Source organism: Scyliorhinus canicula, chromosome 13 (genome assembly GCF_902713615.1).
Source record: "Scyliorhinus canicula chromosome 13, sScyCan1.1, whole genome shotgun sequence".
In the NCBI taxonomy this organism is placed as follows: Eukaryota; Metazoa; Chordata; class Chondrichthyes; order Carcharhiniformes; family Scyliorhinidae; genus Scyliorhinus; species Scyliorhinus canicula.
Genome location: NC_052158.1, coordinates 89,564,029 through 89,587,425, shown reverse-complemented (window position 1 = coordinate 89,587,425; position 23,397 = coordinate 89,564,029). Strand labels below are relative to the sequence as shown.

At 43.4% G+C, this 23,397-nt stretch overlaps 1 protein-coding gene across 4 annotated transcripts in view; it reads right to left on the bottom strand.

The window, feature by feature from the left end:
* acsl3a (acyl-CoA synthetase long chain family member 3a) overlaps nucleotides 1-23,397 on the bottom strand; it is a 139,651-nt gene that overhangs the window by 92,864 nt on the left and 23,390 nt on the right. For 3 of the 4 annotated variants that reach the window (XM_038817603.1, XM_038817605.1, XM_038817604.1), the window contains exon 3: nucleotides 17,333-17,386. The exons of the other annotated variant lie outside the window; for it this stretch is intronic. In XM_038817603.1, coding sequence (XP_038673531.1) covers nucleotides 17,333-17,386 — 54 coding nt within the window. The remainder of the gene's footprint in view (nucleotides 1-17,332; nucleotides 17,387-23,397) is intronic. 4 annotated transcript variants of the gene reach the window in all.

Genomic DNA, 23,397 nt, shown 5'->3' with positions numbered 1-23,397 from the left:
CTTGTAAAGACACGAGTTTGGGGGCACTGTTGATGGCGCCTTTGCCGTTCTCGCATGAGACCAGTGGTGGCGGCGGCCCTGAGGGTGTGGCGACAGTACCGGAGGCTGGAGAGGGCCTCGGTTTCGGCACCAATTTGCCGGGGGGGGGGGGGCGGGGTGGCAACAGGCGGGATTGAGCGGTTTGGGGACCTACTTGTTAGGGGCATCGTTCCGAGGTTGGAGGGGTTGGTGGAGGAATTTGAGTTGCCTGTTGGGAATGGGTTCTGATATTTGCAGGCGAGGGTTTTGTCCAGATGCAGGTACCGTCCTTTCCTCACCTGCCTCCCCAGTGGCTACAGGACAAGGTAGTGTCAAAAACAAGGGTAGGTGAGGGTAGTCTTGAAGATAAATGTGGTCCAGAATCCAGAAGTGGCGATCTTTGGAGTGTCAGAAGACCCAGGAGTCCAGGGGGCAGGAGAGGCCGATGTCTTGGCCTGTGCCTCCCTGGCAGCCCTGAGACGAATCTTAATGGAGTGGAGCGACTCAAGACTGCCAAACATTCGCCTTGAGAGGGTCTGTAGATGGGTTTGCCCGGAGGTGGCAGCCGTTCATCGACTTCTTTGAGAAGTTAAGATGTCAGCAGGGGGAGGCGGGTAACAAAAAAAATGTTAGGGGAGTCGGCAAGCGGGAGGCAGGGTGTTAGGTATTTACTTGGTTTGATTATTTGCAGCCCTGTTAGCTTGTTTTGTTTTATGGTGCTGTTTGATGTATAAATATATAAACGCCTGAATAAAATATTTTTCAAAAAAAGAAATCTATCAATCTCTGCTTTAAACATACACAATGACACAGCTTCTTCTCTCCTCCCCCCTCGCCCTGCCGCCCGAGGGAGAGAATTTCAAGGATTCACAGCCCTCGTCTAAATGGTCGTCTGCAGGGCGACACAGTGGTTAGCACTGCTGCCTCATGGCGCTGAAGACCCGGTTTCGAACCCGCTCCCGGGTCACTGTCTGTGTAAAGTTTGCATATCCTCCCAATGTCTGAATGGGTCTCACCCCCAGAACCCAAAGATGTGCAGGGTAGGTGGATTGACCATGCTAAATTGCCTCTTATTTGGGAAAAAAAGAATTGGGTACTTCATAATAAATAAATGATCGTCTTTTAATTCAAAATTTTTATTAAGTTCAAGTTTCAAACCCATTCCCCCAGAACACTACCCTGGGTCACTGGATTACTAGTCCAGTGGCAATACCACTATGTCACTACTCCCTAAATATACAGGCCAATTAAGGCATTGGAGCAGAGTGAATACAGTTGATTTCAGTCAGTTTATTTTGTAAAAAAATTTTGTTTTAAATCTTATGTTCTAAATATTACGGTGATAAGTGAATAATGATAGGGTAGTGGAATGTATTCCTAACTGCTAAACAGTAAAAAAAAACTGTTTTTTTTTATAAAGCCTATTTTCCAACTAAGAAACATCTTATTCAGCGAATGATGTCCACGTGATTATTCATTTAAAGTTACAACGGCATAATTGCTCCACATTACTGAAATTAATGCTTAAAGTAAAAGGACAGACTACAAACGAGAACCCTGGTTTTGCTTGTGAATAAGAAGCTGCAGGTCGTTGATAGACATTTGCATCGGTACATGATGTATTGAATATGGCATCTGGATTACTAACATGCCCTTAATATCTTACCAAAAGGTCATCTGCGCCCAGACGACAAACTCAATGGTACCTGTCTCAGTGGTGTGTGGTGTTATTTTTCTATCTGTGTCATCTGTGCTTTTAGTTGGGAGGTGCTGATTGGTTGTGAAGTGGAGGTGATGAGTGATATAGGCTGCATTTTACAAAGGTGGGCACAAGGTGCCATTTGAGGGAGGGATATAGCCAGGTTGGAGGGAGGGATATAGGCAGGCTGGAGGGTGGCTGTAAAGCTGTTGGACATTGCTGTTTAAATTGCAACCCACTGTTGTTTATAAATAGTATCTGTAAAGCTGGAAAGTTAGGCAGAGTATACAGCTGTAGTTGCATTAATATAGCTCCAATGCGATAATTATGGCTGTTTCTGGTGTTCTCGGCAAGGATCTTCATTTTTTAAAAATATTTTTATTTGCATTTTCCAACTTTAACACTAAACAGTTTAACATATAAAGCACATGATATTTACAAAGTAGCAGCACACATGCGTCTGATATTTACAAGTCAGTTTGTGTCTTATGTAAAACAGTTTTTACAAGTGGTCACCCCCTTCCTCTGTTGGGGGCATGTTCTGCTCCCCCCGCTCGGGGTTGTATTCTTTGTTGTTGGGTGTTGGGAGAGGTGGACTGCGTGGTCCTTCCCCCACCCCCCTCTCTGTGCTTTGTTTGTGTCTTCATTGGGGTTTCTTCCCTTTCCTCCCCCCTCTGCCCCCATCTCTTGTGCATGCCCTTCCTGGTTTTTCTCTCTCACTTTCACCCCCCAGCCACTCTCTTCCCACTCGCTGTTGGCCTCAAAACAGGACATGCAATAGGCTGATCAATGGCCCCCACGCTTTGAGGAAGCCCTCGTCCGACCCTCGGATGATGTACTTGATCTTCTCCACGTGTAGAAATTCCGACAGGTCTGCCAGCCAGTCTGCAGGTGTGGGTGGTGCTGCCAATTGCCAGCTGAGGAGGATTCTCTGGTGTGCAATTAGGGATACAAAAGCCAGCCCATCGGCCCTCTTTCCCATATGAAGGTCTGGCTGGTTCGATAAACTGAAGGCTGCCACTCTCTGGGACGGCTCCACCCTCACAACCTTGGACATTAACTCGAAGAAGGCTGCCCAGAACTCGACAGGTCTGGGGCATGCCCAGACCACGTGGGCATGGTTGGCCAGGCCTCCCTGGCAGCGTTCACATTTGTCCTCCACCTCCGGGAAGAACCTGCTCATTCGGGTTCTAGTCAGGTGGGCTCTGCGCACCACTTTAAACTGCAGACAGCTTAGCCGAGCACAGAAGGAGGTGGAGTTAGCCCTGCTCAGTGCTTTGCTCCAGAGTGCCAAACCACTTCAATCCCCAATTCGTCCTCCCATTTCCGTCAAGTTTCATCCAGTGGTAGACTTGCCTGCCCAACCGTTCCACCCTCCTTATTATCTCTCCCCTCGCAGAACGTCGCTCGGGGCCCTGGGGTTCTTTGCCGTCTCCTTACAAAGAAAATATTTAAGTTGGAGGTGCCAGGGTTCCTGTCACGTCGGTTAAACATAGAACAAACAGTGCAGAAGGAGGCCATTCAGCCCATCGGGTTTGCACCGACCCACTTAAGCCCTCACTTCCACCCTATACCCGTAACCCAATAACCGCTCCTAACCTTTTTGGTCACTAAGGGCAATCCACCTAACCTGCATGTCTTTGGACTGTGGGAGCACCCGGAGAGAACATGCAGATTCCGCACAGACAGTCACCCAGCGGGGAAATCGAACCTGAGACCCTGGTGCTGTGAAGCCACAGTGCTATCCACTTGTGCTACATGTGCCAGAAGCAGGTCCAGGTTCCCGGTCAGTTTGTCTAAGGTCACGTCTGTCCCTATGAGGGAGGTCCCCAACCGCTAGCGTCTTCTCATTCCTGACGCATTTTTTAAAGGTCGCGTCGAGCATGCTGGCAGGAATTTGTGACTGTTGCAGATGGGGGTCGTGGAGGACATCTCGGTATGTCTTCAATGTGACTACCACCACTGGACTGGATGTGTGCCGGGGAGGGGGTGGGGGGCTGCCGTGGCGAATGCTCGGAGGGTCATTCCTTTGCAGGAGGACTCCTTCAGCGTCACCCAGTGTTTGGCTCTTGTGTCCATTTCCTCACCCTCTTGGCTGGGGCCGCAGATTGGTAGTACTGTAGATTTAGCAAGGCCAGACCGCCCATGTTTTTTCTCCTTTGCAGTGCTGACTTAAGGATCTCCGCTGGTTCTTATTCCCCCACACAGACGCCATAATCTTTTTGTCTACTTTGTGGAAATAGGCCTTAGGGATGAAGATCGGTATGAATCTCAACAGGAAGAGGAACCTCAGCAGTACGCTCATTTTCATAGAAATCCACTGCCCCATCAGCTCCATGAATGTTGCCAGCTCCCTGGCCATACCCGTCCTGGTGCTCTATCGGTCTGTCAGTGGGTCCTGTACACAGTTGAAGTCGGTGTGCATCAATATCAGGGATTTCCTCCATGGTCTTTTTTATGAAGCCTGTGTCGTCCCAGTTGGACATGTATACATTGGCCAGGACTACCGGTACCCCGTCTCCCTTGGTCCGTAGCCGTCCTCGTCACCGTGAACCTCGTCCTCTTACTGATCAATATGGCTACTCCCCGAGCGCCCACACCCCTGCGGGATCAACCATACTTACCTGGTGGATGTGCCCCTGCACTACAGGGTTTCCCTTTAGTAGGAGGCTGTCCAAAATGGCCACAGTAACAGTTCTCACCCTGAAGCCGGACCCCTGCTTTCCGCCATTTGCCTTTGTCCAGGGGGCACCCGACATGGCCAGCAACTGTGTCTATGCCACGTGGGTATGCCGCTGCACTGAGGGGTTTTCCTTTGCCCAGGGACCCTCCAAAGTGGCTGCTTGCAGCACCATCTTGTTTCCTCCACCCATTCCTCCCCTGCCAACGCCTGAATGATACCCAGCTCATTTTTCCTTCTCTGTTCCTTTTGTGTCTGAGTGACCTTGGGATTTGGGAAAGCTGTCTTTCCCGACTAAGTTGCCCAGCATTTGGGCGACGCAGTCAGAGGGATCTTTGCCCCCAATCCGAATGATGTTTTGTCATCGGGAACTATTCTCCATTTCCCCTTAGGTTCCCCTGGGCCGTCACCAACCTTTTTACCTCCACCTCCGGGGCGACGATTCTGTCGCTCTGGTCCGTTGAGGACTTTTCCAAGTTGAGGATCGTCCTCTCCTGTGTTGCCCTTTTCTTCGTAGCCCATCAATTGCCTTATGCATGGTGGCCATTGCCTCTGCTACTGCCACCTGGCATCTCTATCCTAATCGCTTCCTTCATGGCTATCAGCTCCTTTATCCGTCTCCAGGTGGTGGTGGGGGTTCGTTTAGCTCACTGGGCTAAATCGTTGGCTTTTCAAGCAGGCCAACAGCACAGTTCGATTCCCGTACCAGCCTCCCCGGACAGGTGCCGGAATGTGGCGACTAGGGGCTTTTCACAGTAACTTCATTGAAGCCTACTCGTGACAATAAGCGATTTTCATTTCATTCTGAATTCTCCCTCGGTGTACCCGAAAAGGCGCCGGAATGTGGCGACTCGGGGCTTTTCACAGTAACTTCATTGCAGTGTTAATGCAAAGCCTACTTGTGACAATAAAGATTATTTATTTTTACTTTCCTTGCTTATCCTCCTTTAGTTGTTGAGGGATTTTGTTTTTTTTTTTATAAATTTGGACAAAATTCAACTAAAAGTGCCTTTTTTTGTTCGGAGGAGTGCCTGATGTACATCCGCTCAGCACATCACCGTCACCGGAAGTCCCTCAGTAAGGATCTACCACTCCTCCTTGCCGAGTCCCGATTTAGCATGTCAAATCTATCCATTTTCCATACTTAGCGGGCAGGGTGGGGGAAGAGAGACAGTGGTGTAATGTCACAGCATGAGCAACCCTGAGGCCCAGGCTAATGCCCCGAGGGCAAGAGTTCAAATCCCATCATGGCAGCTATTGAAATTTTAATTCAGTTAACATATTTTAAAACTTCTGGAATTAAAAAGTTATTCTCAGTAATGGTGACTATGAATAGTGACTATTGATCGTCATAAAAACTAAATGTCATGAAGGAAATCTGCTATCGTTACCTGGTCTGTCCAACATGCGACTCCAAACCAACAATGTGGTTGACTCTTAAACTGCCCTCTGAAATGGCCTAGGTAGCACAGTTCAAGGGTTATTCGGGACAGTCAACAAATGCTGGTCTTGCCAGTGATACCCACATCCTATAAAAAGAATTCTTTAAAAACCCTAGCCTGCAGCTGATATTTTGGTAATCCTCTACTTAACTGTTTTCACCATGGCCGAGCCATCAACTGTTTGTTACTTTTTACAGCACCTTCACCTCACCACCATCTGCCTTTTAAATGCACTAAATCCTTTTTTTTAAATATATAAATAGTACCTTTCATGAACACCGGACATCTCCAAGCACTTTTAAAGGTTCTCTATTGTAATGTAGGAACTGCAGCAGTTCCCACAGTAAGCTCCCACAATCAGTGATATAATAATGGCCAGGTAATGTTTTGTGCTGTTGATTGAGGAATAAATATTGCCAATGCTACCAGCTCTTTGGGGCAGTACGGTGGCATTGTGGTTAGCACTACTGCCTATGGCACAGAGGACCTGGGTTCGATCCCGGCTCCAGGTCAGTCCGTGTGGAATTTGTACATTCTCGCAGTGTTTGCATGGGTTTCACCCCCACAACTTAAAGATGTGCAGGATAGGTGGATTGGCCACACAAAATTGTCCCTTAATTGGAAAAAAATAATGGGGTACTTATATTTTTTTAAATCCCTTGCTCATAGTGCCATGGTATCTTTTAAGCCCATCTGAGAGGACTGATAAGACCATGATTGAACATGTTGGCCGCAAGGCAGCCCGGTGGTGCAGTGGTTAGCACTGCTGCCTCATGATGCCAAGTTTGATCCCGGTCACTACCCGTGTGGAGTGTGCACATTATCCCCTTGTCTGCGTGGGTCTCACCCCCACAAGCCCAAAGATGTACAGGGTAGGTAGATTGGCCATGCTACATTGTTCCTTAATTGAAAAAAAAAGAATTGGGTACTCTAAAATTTATATTTAAAAAAAGAACATATTGGCCAGGATTCTCTGTTGTGAGTTCACCTCACTACCGCTGCTCACAAGGATGGAGAATTGTGTACTCAGCCAAATCTCCTATTCACTGCAGCAGGACTGGAGACTAGCACTGCCATGAATGGACAGAGATTTCCACCCCTCATCTGAAAAACAGCACCTCCGATAGTGCAGCGCCCTCTCAATGTTGTGTGGAATGTTTTTTTCTGTGTTCAAATAAATCAAAAGTGGGACTTGGATCCAGAACCTTCTGACTCAGAGACGAGAGGACTATCAACAGAGCAAGGACTGTTGCACAAATGTGTTTTCCAGACAGTTCAAACCCACCATTCATAATAAATACAACAGATTTCATGCACTGTTTATGCTCCCAACAGCTGTTGGCTATGTGCAAAAAGACCACCAATCTGGGACACACTATGTGCAGTTCAGTGCCTGCAACTCTGGATAATGTCCATCGATTGGAGGCCCCATTCCTCTCTTGCCCTGGCCTGGACTGTGTAGCTGTCATCAATTCCCTGACAGTGGATTCGGTCAGCTTTGGGACACCATAACTTCAGCATTACCTCAAGTAAAAAGACAGAGGCTGAAATCTATGCAAGTAGCTTCTAAGGGAGTTGGGCAGCTTGGACAGCAACTCCTAAATTCTGTTGATAAAAATTGCTGTGCAATTAACGCTTCAGTAAGAGTGAGCGCTGTTAGCCTCATCATTATTTTTGCTCTAAAACCAAGATCAGTGAAAACTACCAATTCTCCATACTGTTAATACAGTACTGCTCAATACCAGCAAAACTAAAGAGCTGGTCATTGACTTCAGGAAGCAAAGTATTGTGCACACCCCTGTCTGCATCAACAGGTCCGAGGTGGATAGTTGACAGCTTTAAATTCTTAAAATGTGCACATCGCCAAAAATCCATCCTGGTCCACCACGGCAGACCCTACCACCAAGAAAGCACAAAAGCGCTTATACTTCCTCAGGAAACTAAGGAAATTCGGCATGTCCACATTGACTCTTACCAACTTTTATAGGTGCACCATAGAAAGCATCCTATCTGGCTACATCACAGTATGGCAACTGATCAGCCCAAGACTGCAAGAAACTTCAGAGAGCCGTGAACACAGCCCAGCCCATCACACAAACCCGCCTCCCATCCATTGGTTGTCTGCAACCCCCCCTGCCTGGGGAAAGTGGGCAGCATAATCAAAGACCCCTCCCACCCGTCTTACTCACTCTTCCAGCTTTTTCCATTGGGCAGAAGATACAAAAGTCTGGGAACATGCACAAACAGACTCAAAAACAGCTTCTTCCCCACTGTTACCAGACTCTAAAAGATCCTCTTATGGACTGATCAGATTAATACTACACTCCTGTATGCTTCACCCGATGCCTGTGTCTATGTATTTACATGGTGTACCTTGTATTGCCCTATTACATATTTGCTTTTCATGTATTAAATGATCCGTTTGAGCTGCACACAGAAAAATACTTTTCACTGTACCTTGGTACACATGACAATAAACAAATCCAATCCAATAGCAATTTGTACACCTGAATGTGCAAACATCCAAAGCAAAGGAGATTGAAAGCGGTTATTTAAGGGTTGGCAAGTCTAGAGTGTCAGCAAGCTGAACGTAAATAGAAAGGATCAGTATATTTCTTTATATCTTAACATTTATTTAATTTTACATAATTCAATTTACATGGTATAACATTTTAATGTCCTAGATCGACTTGTCAGCCTGCAAAGCATTTACCGACCTGATACTTCCAGCATCTTCTGATCCCAGTTGACACAGAAATAAGCAGCATAGAATCTCCAGTCTAAGTCCAGCAAGCGGAGTTGGAAGATGAGGTCATCTCTCTTTCTAGCACTAGCTGCCATATTCAGGCAAACTTTTAAAAGGTCCACGTCTTTTAATTAATGAGTGTAGTTTAGTGGGTGAAGTAGGTGCATCTAGTGGTTGGTTGTGGAGTTACCCAACTTTCAGACTAAATATTTCCAGGTAAATTCTATGAATCTAGACAAAGTCTCTACTCTGAGCTCAGTACCTTGTGTTTTACTCAGTATCGGAGTAAATCAGTCCATTGGAAATTTAAAATTCCGGGGCAATTCCTACATATGTCCACATCAGGACATCTGCAGGGTCCTGACATAAATATCCTGATATATGTCCCATCTCCAATGATCCCGAGACAGGAAGATTTGGACCAATTTATTTTCTGTTGGGAAAGGTCAGACAGAATGCAACAGCTGTGGTTGTAAGGGGGGGGGGGGGGGGGGGATCTGATTCGCTTAACATTTCATTTAAAGTTGCACTTTTCAAAGAACGCACTTTTCAAAGAACGCAACTACAAAAGCGAGGACTTACGTAACTTACCATAGCATTTAAAGCTTCAGGCTGAAAGCTCAAGATTTTATATAGGGACTTGCCCAATTCCCAGGATAATACATGGTTGGTATGAGACAAGGGTGGTGGTAAGGAGTTGGAATAGGTTATTGCAGTCTCTCAGTCCTCCCCAGTTTACACATTCTGACTCAGTTTTCCTTTATATCTGAACAAAAATTTGAGTTTTCCACTGAATGTTTATTTGATTGGGACTTCTCAGAGACACAAGAAGCTAAAATGAAACACCAAAAGCTTTTTGTTTTAGGTAAATTACATTCTTAATTTTAGCTAAATATAAATGACAGGAAGGATGCTGGTTTGTCTTATGCTGCTGTAATGAGCCATAGAATGCCATTTGGCCGATCTAGTTTACACCGACCCTCTGAAAGAGCAGCCCATCTAGGTCTCCTCCCCTGTCCCATCCCCGTAACCCCACCTAACCTACACATGCTTGGAGCACCCGGAGGACACCCACGGAAACATGGGGAGAACGTGCAAACTCCATACAGTCACCCAAGGCAGGAATTAACCGCCTCCCCGAACAGGCACCGGAATGTGGCGGCTAGGGGCTATTCACAGTAACTTCATTTGAAGCCTACTTGTGACAATAAGCAACTTTCATTTTCATTTTTCATTTCATTATGAGGCAGCAGTGCTAACCACTGTGCCACCCATACATCCAATGTAAACATTAGCAGCTTAAGTTAAACATATACAGCATCCAAAAAAGTAGAAGAGCGTTTTGGAATTATTTGGAAGAATTGTTCTTCCTGGATAAACAGTGACAAGAAACTGTAAAGCTCACGTGCTTAATGCTCATTTTCTGTGCTTTACATTGTATGTTTGAAAACCTTATTGTTGCATGCATGAAAATATTGCACATAGTTAGACTATGGCATCTTATAGAAACATGGAGCTTAAGTTAAGGTCCGTGGGAATGCGCGGTAGCATTGTGGATATCACAATTGCTTCACAGCTCCAGGGTCCCAGGTTCGATTCCGGCTTGGGTCACTGTCTGTGCAGAGTCTGCACATCCTCCCAGTGTGTGCGTGGGTTTCCTCCGGGTGCTCCGGTTTCTTCCCACAGTCCAAAGATCTGCAGGTTAGGTGGATTGGCCATGATAAATTGCCCTTAGTGTCCAAAATTGCCGTTAGTGTTGGGTGGGGTTACTGGGTTATGGGGATAGGGTGGAGGTGTTGCCTCGGGTAGGGTGCTCTTTCCAAGAGCCGGTGCAGACTCGATGGGCCGAGTGGCCTCCTTCTACACTGTAAATTCTATGATTCAGCGCTGTGTCTACGCCAGCCGAAAAATAATTTTTTTTTTTTTTTTAAACTAGCTGCCCATTATAACGCCACCTCCAGCAGCCGGTCTGTAGCCTTGCTGGTGATAGCACTTTAGATGCAGATCCAGGTACCTGTCAAAGGAAATCTCCTGAAGTTCCTGTTCACTGCAGGTCAGAAAATAGGCTTCATTTTAAATAAAGATTGTTTGCACATTTCTTTTTTTGCCAATGGAATGTCAAAGGTGGGTGAAGTGGGTGCGTCGAGTGGTCGGTCGTGGAGTTACCCAACTGTTCAATGTTTGTTTTATTTATTCTGAGCTACAAATTAAATAGATGTTTTTTTTCCTGCAAATGTCTTTTTAATTTTTTTTAAAATTCCAATTAAGGGCAATTTAGCGTGACCAATCCACCTACCTGCACATCTCTGGAATGTGGGGGTGAGACCCACGCAGACACGGGGTCAATGTGCAACTTCCACACGGCAGTGACCTGGGCCCAGGATTGAACCCGGGTCCTTGGTGCCATGAGGCAGCAGTGCTAACCATTGCACGGCCGTGCCACCCACTAAACCCAAATTAGTCACTTACCATGACAAGTCTTCTTCAATTTGGCTCCAAATGTAGTTAAATAAATCTCTTTTCGTGTCAGATGAGAATTCAGTTAGGTCAGATTTATCATGGTAGCCCATTCGTCTCAAAGGGTACGTTTTCTAAACAAGAGTTCTATCAGCACTTCTCGTAAGCCACACACTACTTTACAGCTGAGTGGACAAACTGGAATCATCAAACTATTTTTATTATTAAAACCTTAATATGAATCACTTCTCCATTGTCGTGGTCTTTCTAATTCCCCCCCAAAACAGTGCTTTTTTTGCCGAGGTAAAATCTGGAAAACCTGTGGATCAAGGATAACTATTCACAGTGGATAAATGCAGATATGAAGGTAAAAGCAAATTACTGCGTATGCTGGAATCAGAAACTAAACAGAAAACACTGGACAATCTCAGGTATGACAGCATCTGTGGAGAGAGAAAGCAGCTAGCATTTTGAGTCTGGGTGACTTGTCAAAGCTGATGTTGATTGCTACAACTGTACGCAGACCTTTATTTATGGTTCTCAGGATGTGGCCATCACTGTCACTGGTAAAGTTGCTATTTATGGATACAATTGAGTGGCTTGCTAGGCCACCTAAGAGTTGAGCATCAACAACATTGGGGGAGTCGAATTATTTATGCAGCTCCCAGTTTTCCCAGATCTTAGGAGCTGCACTTGGAGACACTTTCCAGTACCCACTAACTCTGGCTCCCCCGTGCTGCTTGAATACCTTTCATTAATAGTTGTCCTAACATTAACTGACGGCCATTTCCACTTCTATCAAACCATAGGAACTCTCCAAATCCCTTTCTAATAGACCGAGGCCGCCTACTGCTCCTAGAATGTCTATCTTGCTGCCAGACTCAGATTTTCCACCCTGTAACATCCGCACATGCTGTGATATCCATGGTTCTGTACTACCTATAAAATCACACCTTACTACCGGATAGTGCATCATATTAGGCAATAATCTGCTATACTGACAGTACAGTCCAAATAGGATAATTTTAATGGGAGCTCCCACTTTTCAGGCAAATAGTCCCATCAAGTGAATTTAGTAGAATAAAATTGAAGTCTCGGAAAATATTGCATCATGGTACCCATCGTATGCATGGTTCTTATACAGATTTACATAAATCTGCATCCTGAATATAATAAATATTTAACATTCTATTGCTCAGAAAACATCTTCAATTGCCGTATTGCTATGGTATAGTTAATACCATGCAAATTGTTCGAGGGAAAGTAAAATATCACCCTATCACTGCCTTTCTTTTATCCTTACCCCACTCGCCCCTTGCTCAAAACCTACCAAATTGCTAATTCTTCCCAGTTATAATGAGTGATCATCAACCTTAAGCATTAACTCTTTCTCTCCAAAGATGCTGCCCGACCCAAGTATTTTCAGTATTTTGTTTTTATTTCAGATTTCCAGCATCCACAGTAACCTGCTTTTCACACAAGTCATGTTTGTTTCAAAAACGCATAGAGGATTACACAAGGTCTTCAGCACAGAAACATTCTACTCAGCCCAACAGCCCATTCTATGTTTATGCTCCACTTGTTTCTCCTCCGGTCTTTCCTCACCTAGCTATCTGCATAATCCTCTATTCCTTTCAAACTCAAATGCTTGTCTAGCCTCCCCTTAAAATGCATCTACCAACCATTCCTTGTGGTAGCGAGTTTCATATTCTCACCACTCTCTGGCTAAAGGCGTTTCTTTGAGGACGTCCAGAACTAGGGGTCCAAAGCAGCGATGTGCTACTGAGTCTTTATAAGGCTCTGGTTAGGCCCCATTTGGAGTACTGTGTCCAGTTTTGGGCCCCACATCTCAGGAAGGACATACTGGCACTGGAGCGTGTCCAGCGGAGATTCACACGGATGATCCCTGGAATGGCGGGTCTAACATATGAGGAACGGCTGAGGATCCTGGGATTGTATTCATTGGAGTTTAGAAGGTTAAGGGGAGATCTAATAGAAACTTACAAGATAATACATGGCTTAGAAAGGGTGGACGCAAAGAAACTGTTTCCGTTAGGCGAGGAGACGAGGACCCGTGGGCACAGCCTTAGAATTAGAGGGGGTAAGTTCAGAACAGAAATGCGGAGACATTTCTTCAGCCAGAGAGTGATGGGCCTGTGGAATTCATTGCCGCGGAGTGCAGTGGAGGCCGGGACGCTAAATGGCTTCAAGGCAGAGATAGATAAATTCTTGATGTCGCGAGGAATTAAGGGCTACGGGGAGAATGCTGGTAGGTGGAGTTGAAATGCCCATCAGCCATGATTGAATGGCGGCGTGGACTCGATGGGCCGAATGGCCTTACTTCCACTCCTATATCTTATGGTCTTATGGGTCACAGCCCAAGAATATGGGGTAAGCCATTCAGGACTAAGATGAGGAAGAGCAATTCTCCCAGTTGTGAACTTGTGGAATTCTCTACCACAGAAAGTTGTTGGGACCGGTTTGTTGGATATATTCAAGAGGGAGCTGGACATGGTCCCTGTGGCTAAAGGGATCAAGGGGTATGGGGAGAAAGCCGGTGTGGGATTCGGAATTTGCATGATCTGCCATGATCATATTAAAATGTGGTGCAGGCTCGAAAGGTCTACACCTGCACCTATTTTCTATGTTTCTAAATTGCCTACTAGATTTCTTGGCAACCATCTTCTATTGTTGGGTCCCAGATTTGCTCTATTCTATGAATAGAAGCACTGATGCACTATGCCTACTCTTAACAAAACATTTCACCATTTTAAAAACCTCCTCCAGCCTTTTCTTTTCAATAGAGACCCAGCCTGTTCATCCTCTCTTGAAAATTATACCATTACATTCCTCCTTATACTTTTTTGAACCCTCTCCTATGCCTCTTTCTTGTTAAAAGAAATTGATGACCAACACTGTACTCCAGAGGTTTAATACAAGTTTAGAATAGTTTCTTTATTTTTCAGTTCTATTTCTCTGAAAATAAACCAGAATAATTGTTTTACTTTTTCACGGCCTTATTAACCAATGTCATCACTTTTAGTGATTTGTATATTGGTACTGTCAGATACCTTTTTGCTCCACCAACATATTTTGATTCCTCTTTTCTAAGAAATATACAACCTTCTCATTTTCTTGCTAAAATGTAATATCTTCCATTTAGCTAAACTTTGGCCAATTATATGTCAATTTTGAAAGTTACTTGATTACTGCTTGGAATTTGTCAACTGTCGCCCCTAATTCGGTATCTCGTGCAAATTTAGAAAAGGTGTTTTTGATTCCAAAGTCTAAGTGTTAATGTAAATTGTAAACAAGTGGTCCCAACTCTGATCCTTGTGGAATACTATTTCCCATCTTATGCAACATGGAATAATTAGCCTTTAACCCCCACTCTGCTTTCTGATTTGAAGCCAGAAAAATTGTTTTGAAAAACATTTGTTACCTGGTCAGTTATTCCTTTTAAAGATTAGATTTTAGTCGACTGAAGTTAAAGAACAATTATTAATTATCTCACTTATTAGTCCAGTCAAAATGCTTTCCACTTGAGCTCTAGAAAGAAGTTCTGGCCATAGCACTTTAAATTTATTATACTATAAGCCACGTGCAGCGTCAGAGATTAGCCAGAGTTTATGCCATCAGACCTTTATACAGTGAACTTCCAGCCAGTTGAGCAATGGAGGGAGACAGAGAGGAGGCTGGCAAAATCAGATGGTAAGCCATCCTGCACTCGGAGAGAAGCAATAGGTTATCATTCAATCCTATTTGTCAAGGAGAATAAGGAACTAACAAAGGAAAATATTACATCTTGGAAATAAATTGTACTGGTTATAAATATGCAGAATTTTAACACTGGCAGCTCGGAGAAAATTATAACAATGCCATTTTTGTTCAAAATGTAGTCATGAAGACTGCTTTATCCTAAGCTCAGTCAGCATTGTGATGCAATACAGGATTTGCTGTCTTACCTCATTACTTAAAAGGGTTTGTATGTGATTTAAGTATCTGTAAGGCTAAGCCTGCAGTGCAGTCTCATTTATCAGATTAGTTTTCAATACTTGACTGAAAGCATTGTTCATATGTTTGGAAATCTGGGAAGTTATATTGCTAAAAAGGGATTATTGAAAACATTTCATTTACTTTAGGCTTGGTAGTTCTAATCCACTGGCAACAAATTAGAAAGTGGACTGGTCCAAGATACACCTTCAGTATGCAGTTTGTATCAGGAGGAGCGCTCACTGGGATTTTGAAATTAATGCAGTAATCCATTTTTTTAAATTCTCTCTTAAATTTTTCCACACTATTCCAAAGGGTGACAGAATTGGGAGACAGACTGTACATTACTGCTAGCTCCCTATCCAATAAAGCCCCTTATTTGGCCATTAAATTGTCTCTTGTAAACTACCTTACAGGCAAAAAGAAAAATATTATGGAATAACTTGTCTGGGGATTCTAGGAGAGAGAGAAGGGAGTAAAGTTTGTCTTCGATTTATCTCCTTCAATACAGCCTTATCTTACCATTTCCTTGCCTTAGAATGATGGTAGATCCTCAGTTTGGGAAATCTCGAGTAGTTTCCAACCATTTTGTATACATTTCTTTAGAGTAGGAACGCAAAGTACCATCCAGCATAGATTTTCGACTTAAATGCACTGACAAGAACACTTCCATTCCTGATGCATAAGACGTAGTTGGCCTGGAGTTTGCAGTAAGCAGCAAAGCAATCAATGGCAGTAGCCATTAACCTTGAAGAAAACTGACACAAAGACCTAGCGATCTCAGTGATGTGGCTTCTCTCTTTCCCAATGGGAGTTTAGACCTGGCACCAAGTCAAGGGAATGTCATGGCATGCAGCAGCAGTAATGTCAACAAGTAGGTATGCAGTCAATCACAGAGAAGTATGTGGACTAAGCTAGAAGCTAAAAGAATCTTTTTAAAATGATTCTGTTATGGAGAAAATTGATATTCTATAAATAGGAAAGTAGCTTTTCAATGCCAATAACTGTGTTTGACAGTAATTTTAAAGTAAGCAGGCAACTAAAAATCCAATTCGACCTTATTCAAGAGGTGCAACTTTTTCCAAGAGTTGTACAGTAAAAATTAACAACATAACAATGGAACCTCTCATCAATTTGGACGATCTCCCATTGATTTTAGATCTGGGGGTACCTCAAAAGCACATCCTCTGGAAGAGGAGTATAACTGACAACAATTTTTAGATTTTTCCATTATTCTGAGCAAGTGTAGATTCCGGAGGTTACTGTCAATTTCAGTGGAATACTGATGGCGAATGCTGACAGTCGCCATCAGAAGCACCACAAAATTCAGGGCATTTTCCAATGTACACACATTAATCAGCTACGGAAGCAAAAAGTGATTTGGGATCATTTTCACAAAGGTTATAAGTAAGGAGATGCGGAAACAAAGCACTTACGAACTTGAAAGTAGTTTGCACTCATTGGAACAAACCATTACAAGGGGACATAAATTTAAGGTGAATGGTGCAAGATATAGTGGGAGGGGCGGGGGAGGGATGTCAGAGGTAGGTTCGTTACCCAGAGAGTAATGGGGGCATGGAATGCACTGCCTGTGGAAGTAGTCGAGTCGGAAACATTAGGGACCTTCAAGCGGCTATTGGATAGGTACATAGATTATGGCAGAATGCTGGGGTGTAGCTTAATTTGTTCTTAATCTCGGACAAAAGTTTGGCACAACATTGTGAGTCAAAGGGCCTGTTCTGTGCTGTATTTTCTATGTTCTATGTCTACAATATAGTAAACCCAGGAAGAGGATGGAGTCTTTACCTTTCGGGCAACAGTTAGGGGGGGGGGGGGGGGGGGGGGGGGGATTTCTTTAGCGGGTAATATTGAAAATTGTGAATTAATAAATAATATACTTATTAACACAAGATGTTCACTTATAGCCCTTCCAATCAATATTGACAAAGATCTTCTCTGACATGTCACATGGCGAACTCAAAGCAAGCATGACACGATTATCAATAAGCGTACAATCTCATAAGGAGTTAGTGACAGATATAAAGGAATAAGTTGCATATCTATATAGCGGTAAAACTAATTTGAGGGGAAAATCTTCAAACAAATTACTTCAAGCCAAAAGTGCAGAAATCAAGACTCATGACTCTGACTAAATTAAACAAATATATTATGGAACAAACTTATTCCTCATGGCATACTTACATCTACGCTGCTGTACAGATTAACTGAAATCACTACTTAACCTAGTTTAAGAAATACCTAGAATATTCCAATAGTTTATTTGGGGTAAAACTTACTTTCTCTGCCACTATGAGCTTGTCTTCTTCCTTCGCTGTCTCATCTGAAGAATTCTATAATGTGAAGGGTCAGAAAACAGTGGTAAAAGAAAGAAGTACCTGTCCTGTAGGACAGGAAATATATTTTTACTTTCTTCTACTAAATTGTACCCATCTCATTTCAAAATATCTAAATATATGCTTGAACTAATAACACTAAAAACTTTATTAATAGAACAGATGTTCTCCCACTGTGCATTACATTTTGCCCAAGTGTGATAACATCAGGAATGGGACTATTGCCCGCTCTCAAGATGAGTTCTATCAAATAGCCCTATTCTGGAACTTGTCAGCAATAGTACCATAGTAACGTGCAAAGGAAGTGCACATGGGAAAAACACTTTTTTTTTGGTCAAGTTTGTATTTATCCTTAAAATTTTGCATATTCTAGATTTCAACTGTTTTTCTCTGTTGAGGAAAATACTTTTTTATAATTACCTTTTCAATCATTTCTTTTGATAATAAGAAATACTGGCCCATTGAACTGGAGACCCTCGACCCAGAAACAGTAACAACAGGGACATGGTTAAAACACATACAAGTGTCATGGGGCAGGGGAGCTGGGAGGCAGAATGCAATTAGCACACATATGCAGACAGACAAAGAGAAAGCAGACAGAGATGAAAAGAGGAACACAGAATGTGTGTGAAAAGCCAGCAACGCTGTCAAGGGAGAAAGGTCAGTAAGACAAAAATCTGGGGAAGCGATGTAGGAGCAAGCTAAAAAGGGACTGAATGCAGTATGAATAGCTCAGGCATGCAAAATAATTACGTTTGTATTAAGAATTAAGAAGCATAGATTGTGAACCTGGTATTGTTGGTTGGTGAGTCAAAAAGGAACTCTGGAAAGCTAACATCAAGAATAACACAGCACGAGAAAGGACATCAATGTGCACCTCGTTAGGGTCAACCATATCCTAGGATGGAATAAGGCTGCTGGTGCAAACGACCCACAGGCAAAGTCCATGGAGTGTGAAATTTGAGAGATCCTATGTATCAGAGGCAGAGTTGAAAAGACAGATTGCACACAGTGCTACATTTGTACAGGGAATGATGCAAATCCATGTAGTTTTGAAAAATAGTTTTTGTATGTGATATTCCCATATGTAATTTATAGTTCATGCTGATTGTAATTTGACTGTTAATTAATGCTCAAGTTACATTGATTCTGATTAATGGTGAAGTAAATTTTACGTAAAGTGAAATCTTGTTGGTAATTTCATTTGAGGGTCATTCAGTAAATCTGGTTATTTTGGTTTACAGTTGCCCATGGAGAATGCAGCAATTATGCTTTTTTGCCATGAGAACCAACAGTTTCACAATTGATCCTGGACTCATTTCTCACAATATAATCACAATTCTTCAAAAGAATTGTACTGTACTGTCTAACGCAATGAGCATGGAAATAACGAAAACATAAATTCATCAGACCACATGGCCCTAGTGTGAGGTTATGCACTTTGGAAGGAGCAATGGAAACAGGCTATTTTCTAAATGGGCAAATGCTTAGGAAATCAGAAGCACAAAGGGACTTGGGAGTCCTTGTTCAAGATTATCTTAAGATTAATGTGCAGGCTCAGTCGGCAGTAAAGAAGGCAAATGCAATATTACATTCAGATTGAGAGGGCTAGAATACAAGAGCTGTATAAGGCTCTGGTCAGATCCTATTTGGAGTATTGTGAGCAGTTTTGGGCCCCGTATCTAAGGAAGGATGTGCTGGCCTTGGAAAGGGTCCCGAGGAGGTTCACAAGAATGATCCCTGGAATGAAGAGCTTGTCAGGTGTGAGGAACGGTCGAGGGTTCTGGCTCTGTACTCTTTGGAGTTTAGAAGGATGAGGGGGGAATCTTATTGTAACTTACAGGATACTGCAAGGCCTGGATAGAGAGGACATGGAGGGGATGTTTCTACTCGTAGGAAAAAATAGAACTAGAGGGCACAATCTCAGACTAAAGGGACAATTCTTTAAAGCAGAAATGAGGAGGAATTTCTTCAGCCAGAGGTTGGTGAATCTGTGGAACTCTTTGCCGCAGAAGGTTGTGGAGGCCAAATCACAGAGTGTCTTTAAGATTTAGATAGATAGGTTCCTGATTAATAAAGGGGATCAGGGATTATGGAGAAAAGGCAGGAGAATGGGGATGAGAACATGATTGAATGGCGGAGCAGACTCGATGGGCTCCTACGTCTTATGGTCTTAGTGTATTACGGTTAATATCAAGTTTAATCCAGTACTCCAGGTCCAGAAAGCAGCAAGAATTCACAATTCAAGATTAAGGACTAGTAAAAAGCAAACAGTCCTCCTTTTTCTTTACACGTCAAGAGTAATCAATACTATACTCTTTCGGAACGGAGAAAGATGAAACCGGTATGTACTCAGAGTCTGATCTACCAATTGAAGCAAAGATTCCAGCAGTAAAAGATCATGCAAGTTCGGTTGGCTTTGAAAATATTTGCTTTGTTTTTGAGTGACTACCTTTGTCCTAATCAAATTTCTTTAGACAATTGAAAATGCTAGAATCTAAGAAGCTTTCAATCAAACTTTATATTGAAATGGAAAATAAATAGCTGTGTCTTCTACCAAAGAAACGTTCCACATGTTGGCAATTTATTTTAATTGAAGGAGATGGTCCCAGCTTTGTTCCTTGGTATGTGCTGGTATGCAGCCAGGGCAAGTAGATGTTACAATCAAAACAGAAAATGCTGCAAAGTCTCAGCAGGTCTAGCAGCATCTCTTCTTCAGAACTGAAGAGGGAGATAGAAATGTGATGTATTATATAGTTGGAGAGGGGGTTGGGAGGTGAAGGATAGTGGGAGCACAGGAGAAATTGACAAAAATGTCATTGAAACAATAGTCGTGTGGGGAGTGGAAACGGGGTGGGGCTACGGTAGACAAGGCTGAGGAGCACAAATGCATAAAGAAGCATGGTACTCTGGTCTTCTGTCTACGTGCTTGTGGTCTCAGTACATTTAACAAATGTCCCTTTCTCCTGCTGCCAATTTAATAAAAAAGTCTTGCGTGTTTTGTCAGACAGTTTTGACATGACGCCAAAGAGCTTTAACCAATAGGAAATGATTCCTCCCTTGTTTCTAGTGTCCCTGTTCCTCCCCCAATCCCCCCTCCCCACATTGCGACATATTGACATCTTTGTCAGTCTCTCCAGAGCTCCCATCTATCCCTGACCTACTGATCTCCTCCAGCCCCGCTCCAACTATATAAGCCCAATATGGATACCAAGAAATTGGCTAACTTGATGTAATACTTCCAGTTGAACAGCTCACCAGGATTCAGTCTCCAGGTTCACACAAAAATAAAGAACTATTTGAATCAGAGAAAAGATAAAAAAACAGGACAGTGGAATTATTTTTGTTGCTTTAACAGTGTGATGGGATATTTGGCCACCTATCATTTTAAACAATAGAAGTTCCCTGTTCTCCTCAAGGTCAATGGTTACAGCAAAACTATTTGGGCAGCACAAGTGGATAGCACTGTGGCTTCACAGCGCCAGGGGTCCCAGGTTCGATTCCCCGATGGGTCACTGTCTGTGCGGAGTCTGCACGTTCTCCCAGTGTCTGCGTGGGTTTCCTCCGGGTGCTCCAGTTTCCTCCCACAGTTCAAAGTCATGCAGCTTAGGTGGATTGGCCATGCTAAATTGCCCTTGGTGTCCAAAAAGGTTAGGAGGGGTTATTGGGTTACGGGAATAGGGTGGAAGTGAGGGCTTAAGTGGGTCGGTGCAGACTCGATGGGCCGAATGGTCTCCTTCTACACTGCATGTTCTGTGTTCTATTTCACGCCTTGTGCTTCCTTGTCAGCTGAGTATTTCAGAACAAATAGAATGTTTCTATCGTAGCACTGAAATCTCTTGTAACCCAATCTTATTCAGCTTGGGAATTATAGCTTTTATATGAGGTCATGAATACAAGTAACATGTCCAGACAGCAAAACATCCAAATGCAGCTCTTCAGGTTTTCAGGGGGTGGGTAGGCAAGGCAGTGTTCTACAGACAGGACAAGACAGCTGACAGAAGATTAACTATTATATTCACACTGCATAAACAGAATTTAGATACAATCTTCTTGAGCAAGTCATACTTAGGACATCACTGCAGCACCAAGTTCAAAGAGGTTGCTTGCAGATAATTCTAATATTCCTGCACCTTTAAAGGTGACTCACAGAACGGTTATTGGCAACTCTCCTGTCCCAGGTGAGAAAATATCACCAACACAAAACTTGCTTCATCATTGCATAACCTTGAATTTAAGTTCTTGAGCTGAACATAGACGGAGATAACTTGGCATTACTGAAACATTTTAACAAAGGTCTCCAGTGAACGGAGCGAGATAGAAACATTTATCTTGGGAAAATCAGCTGATCAACTTGAAATGAAAAAGTTCCAGTGGCTTTGATCATTGTTTGAAATTAAGCATTATTAAAGTTGATTTCTGCAATGTCATGAACCTAAACGCCAGCAACACTAATCAATCAGCAATACTTTACATTTATTTGGCAACTATAAAAATGTCCAAAGTGGCATCAATCAGATAAAACGGCAAGTTAAAGAAAGACATTTCAGGATGCGATCTTTGGTCAAAGAGGTGTGTTTTAAGAATAAACAGCAGGAGATGGAGAGATTTAAGAATAAATTCCAGAGTCTAAGGCCTAAGTGGCTGAAGGTAATGGCTGCCAATAATGGGGAACGGGGAGGGTGTGAGTCATGGGTGTGAGAGGTTGGTAGAGGAAGGGAATGGGTCAGTTATAAGGTGGGAGGAAGCTTCATGCTAGGGAGAGGGAGAAGGAAATCAAAGAAGGGATTAAAATGTAAGGATGAGAATTTTAAATTTAAGACATCCGAGCATGACACTCCATGTTGGTCGGCAAGGAGAGGAGTGAAGGGGTGCAAGATAGGATACAGGCGGAGTTTGGACTTGAAGTTAACAGCGAATGGAGGTTGACCTTGGAAGCATTGAAAAGGTCAGGTCTGCTACTACAATGCACTAATTTCAGCAGTAAACATTAAGTGTACAGAGACCGCCATATCTGCATGAAGAGAACTTGGGAGCAGAGGCCATAGGAAATGGCATGGTTGAGATCGCGATTGAATCACTTGTCAAGAGGAAGAAGGAGGCTTATGTAAAGATGAGACGTGAAGGTTCAGTTAGGGCACTCGAGAGTTACAATTTAGCTAGGAAGGACCTAAAGAGAGAGCTAAGAAGAGCCAGGAGGGGACATGAGAAGTCTTTGGCAGGTAGGATCAAGGATAACCCTAAAGCTTTCTATAGGTATGTCAAGAATAAAAGAATGACTAAGGTAAGAGCAGGGCCAGTCAAGGACAGTAGTGGGAAGATGTGCATGGAGTCCGAGGAGATAGGAGAGGTGCTAAATGAATATTTTTTGTCAGTATTCACACAGGAAAAAGGCAATGTTGTCGAGGAGAATACTGAGATACAGGCTACTAGACTAGAAAGGCTTGAGGTTCAAAAGGAGGTGTCAGCAATTCTGGAAAGTGTGAAAATAGATAAGTCCCCTGGGCCGGATGGGATTTATCCTAGGATTCTCTGGGAAGCTAGGGAGGAGATTGCTGAGCCGTTGGCTTTTATCTTTTATGTCGTCATTGTCTACAGGAATAGTGCCAGAAGACTGGAGGATAGCAAATGTTGCCCCTTGTTCAAGAAGGGGAGTAGAGACAACCCCAGTACCTATAGACCAGTGAGCCTAGACTGTTGTGGGCAAAGTCTTGGAAAGGTTTATAAGAGATAGGATGTATAATCATCTAGAAAGGAATAATTTGATTAGGGATAGGCAACACGGGTTTCTGAAGGGTTGGTCGTGCCTCACAAACCTTGTTGAGTTATTTGAGACGGTGACCAAACAGGTGGACGAGGGTAAAGCGGTTGATGTGGTGTATATGGATTTCAGTAAAGTGTTTGATAAGGTTCCCCATGGTAGGCTATTGCAGAAAATACGGAGGCATGGGATTCAGGGTGATTTAGCAGTTTGGATCAGAAATTGGCTAGCAGTAAGAAGAAGGTGG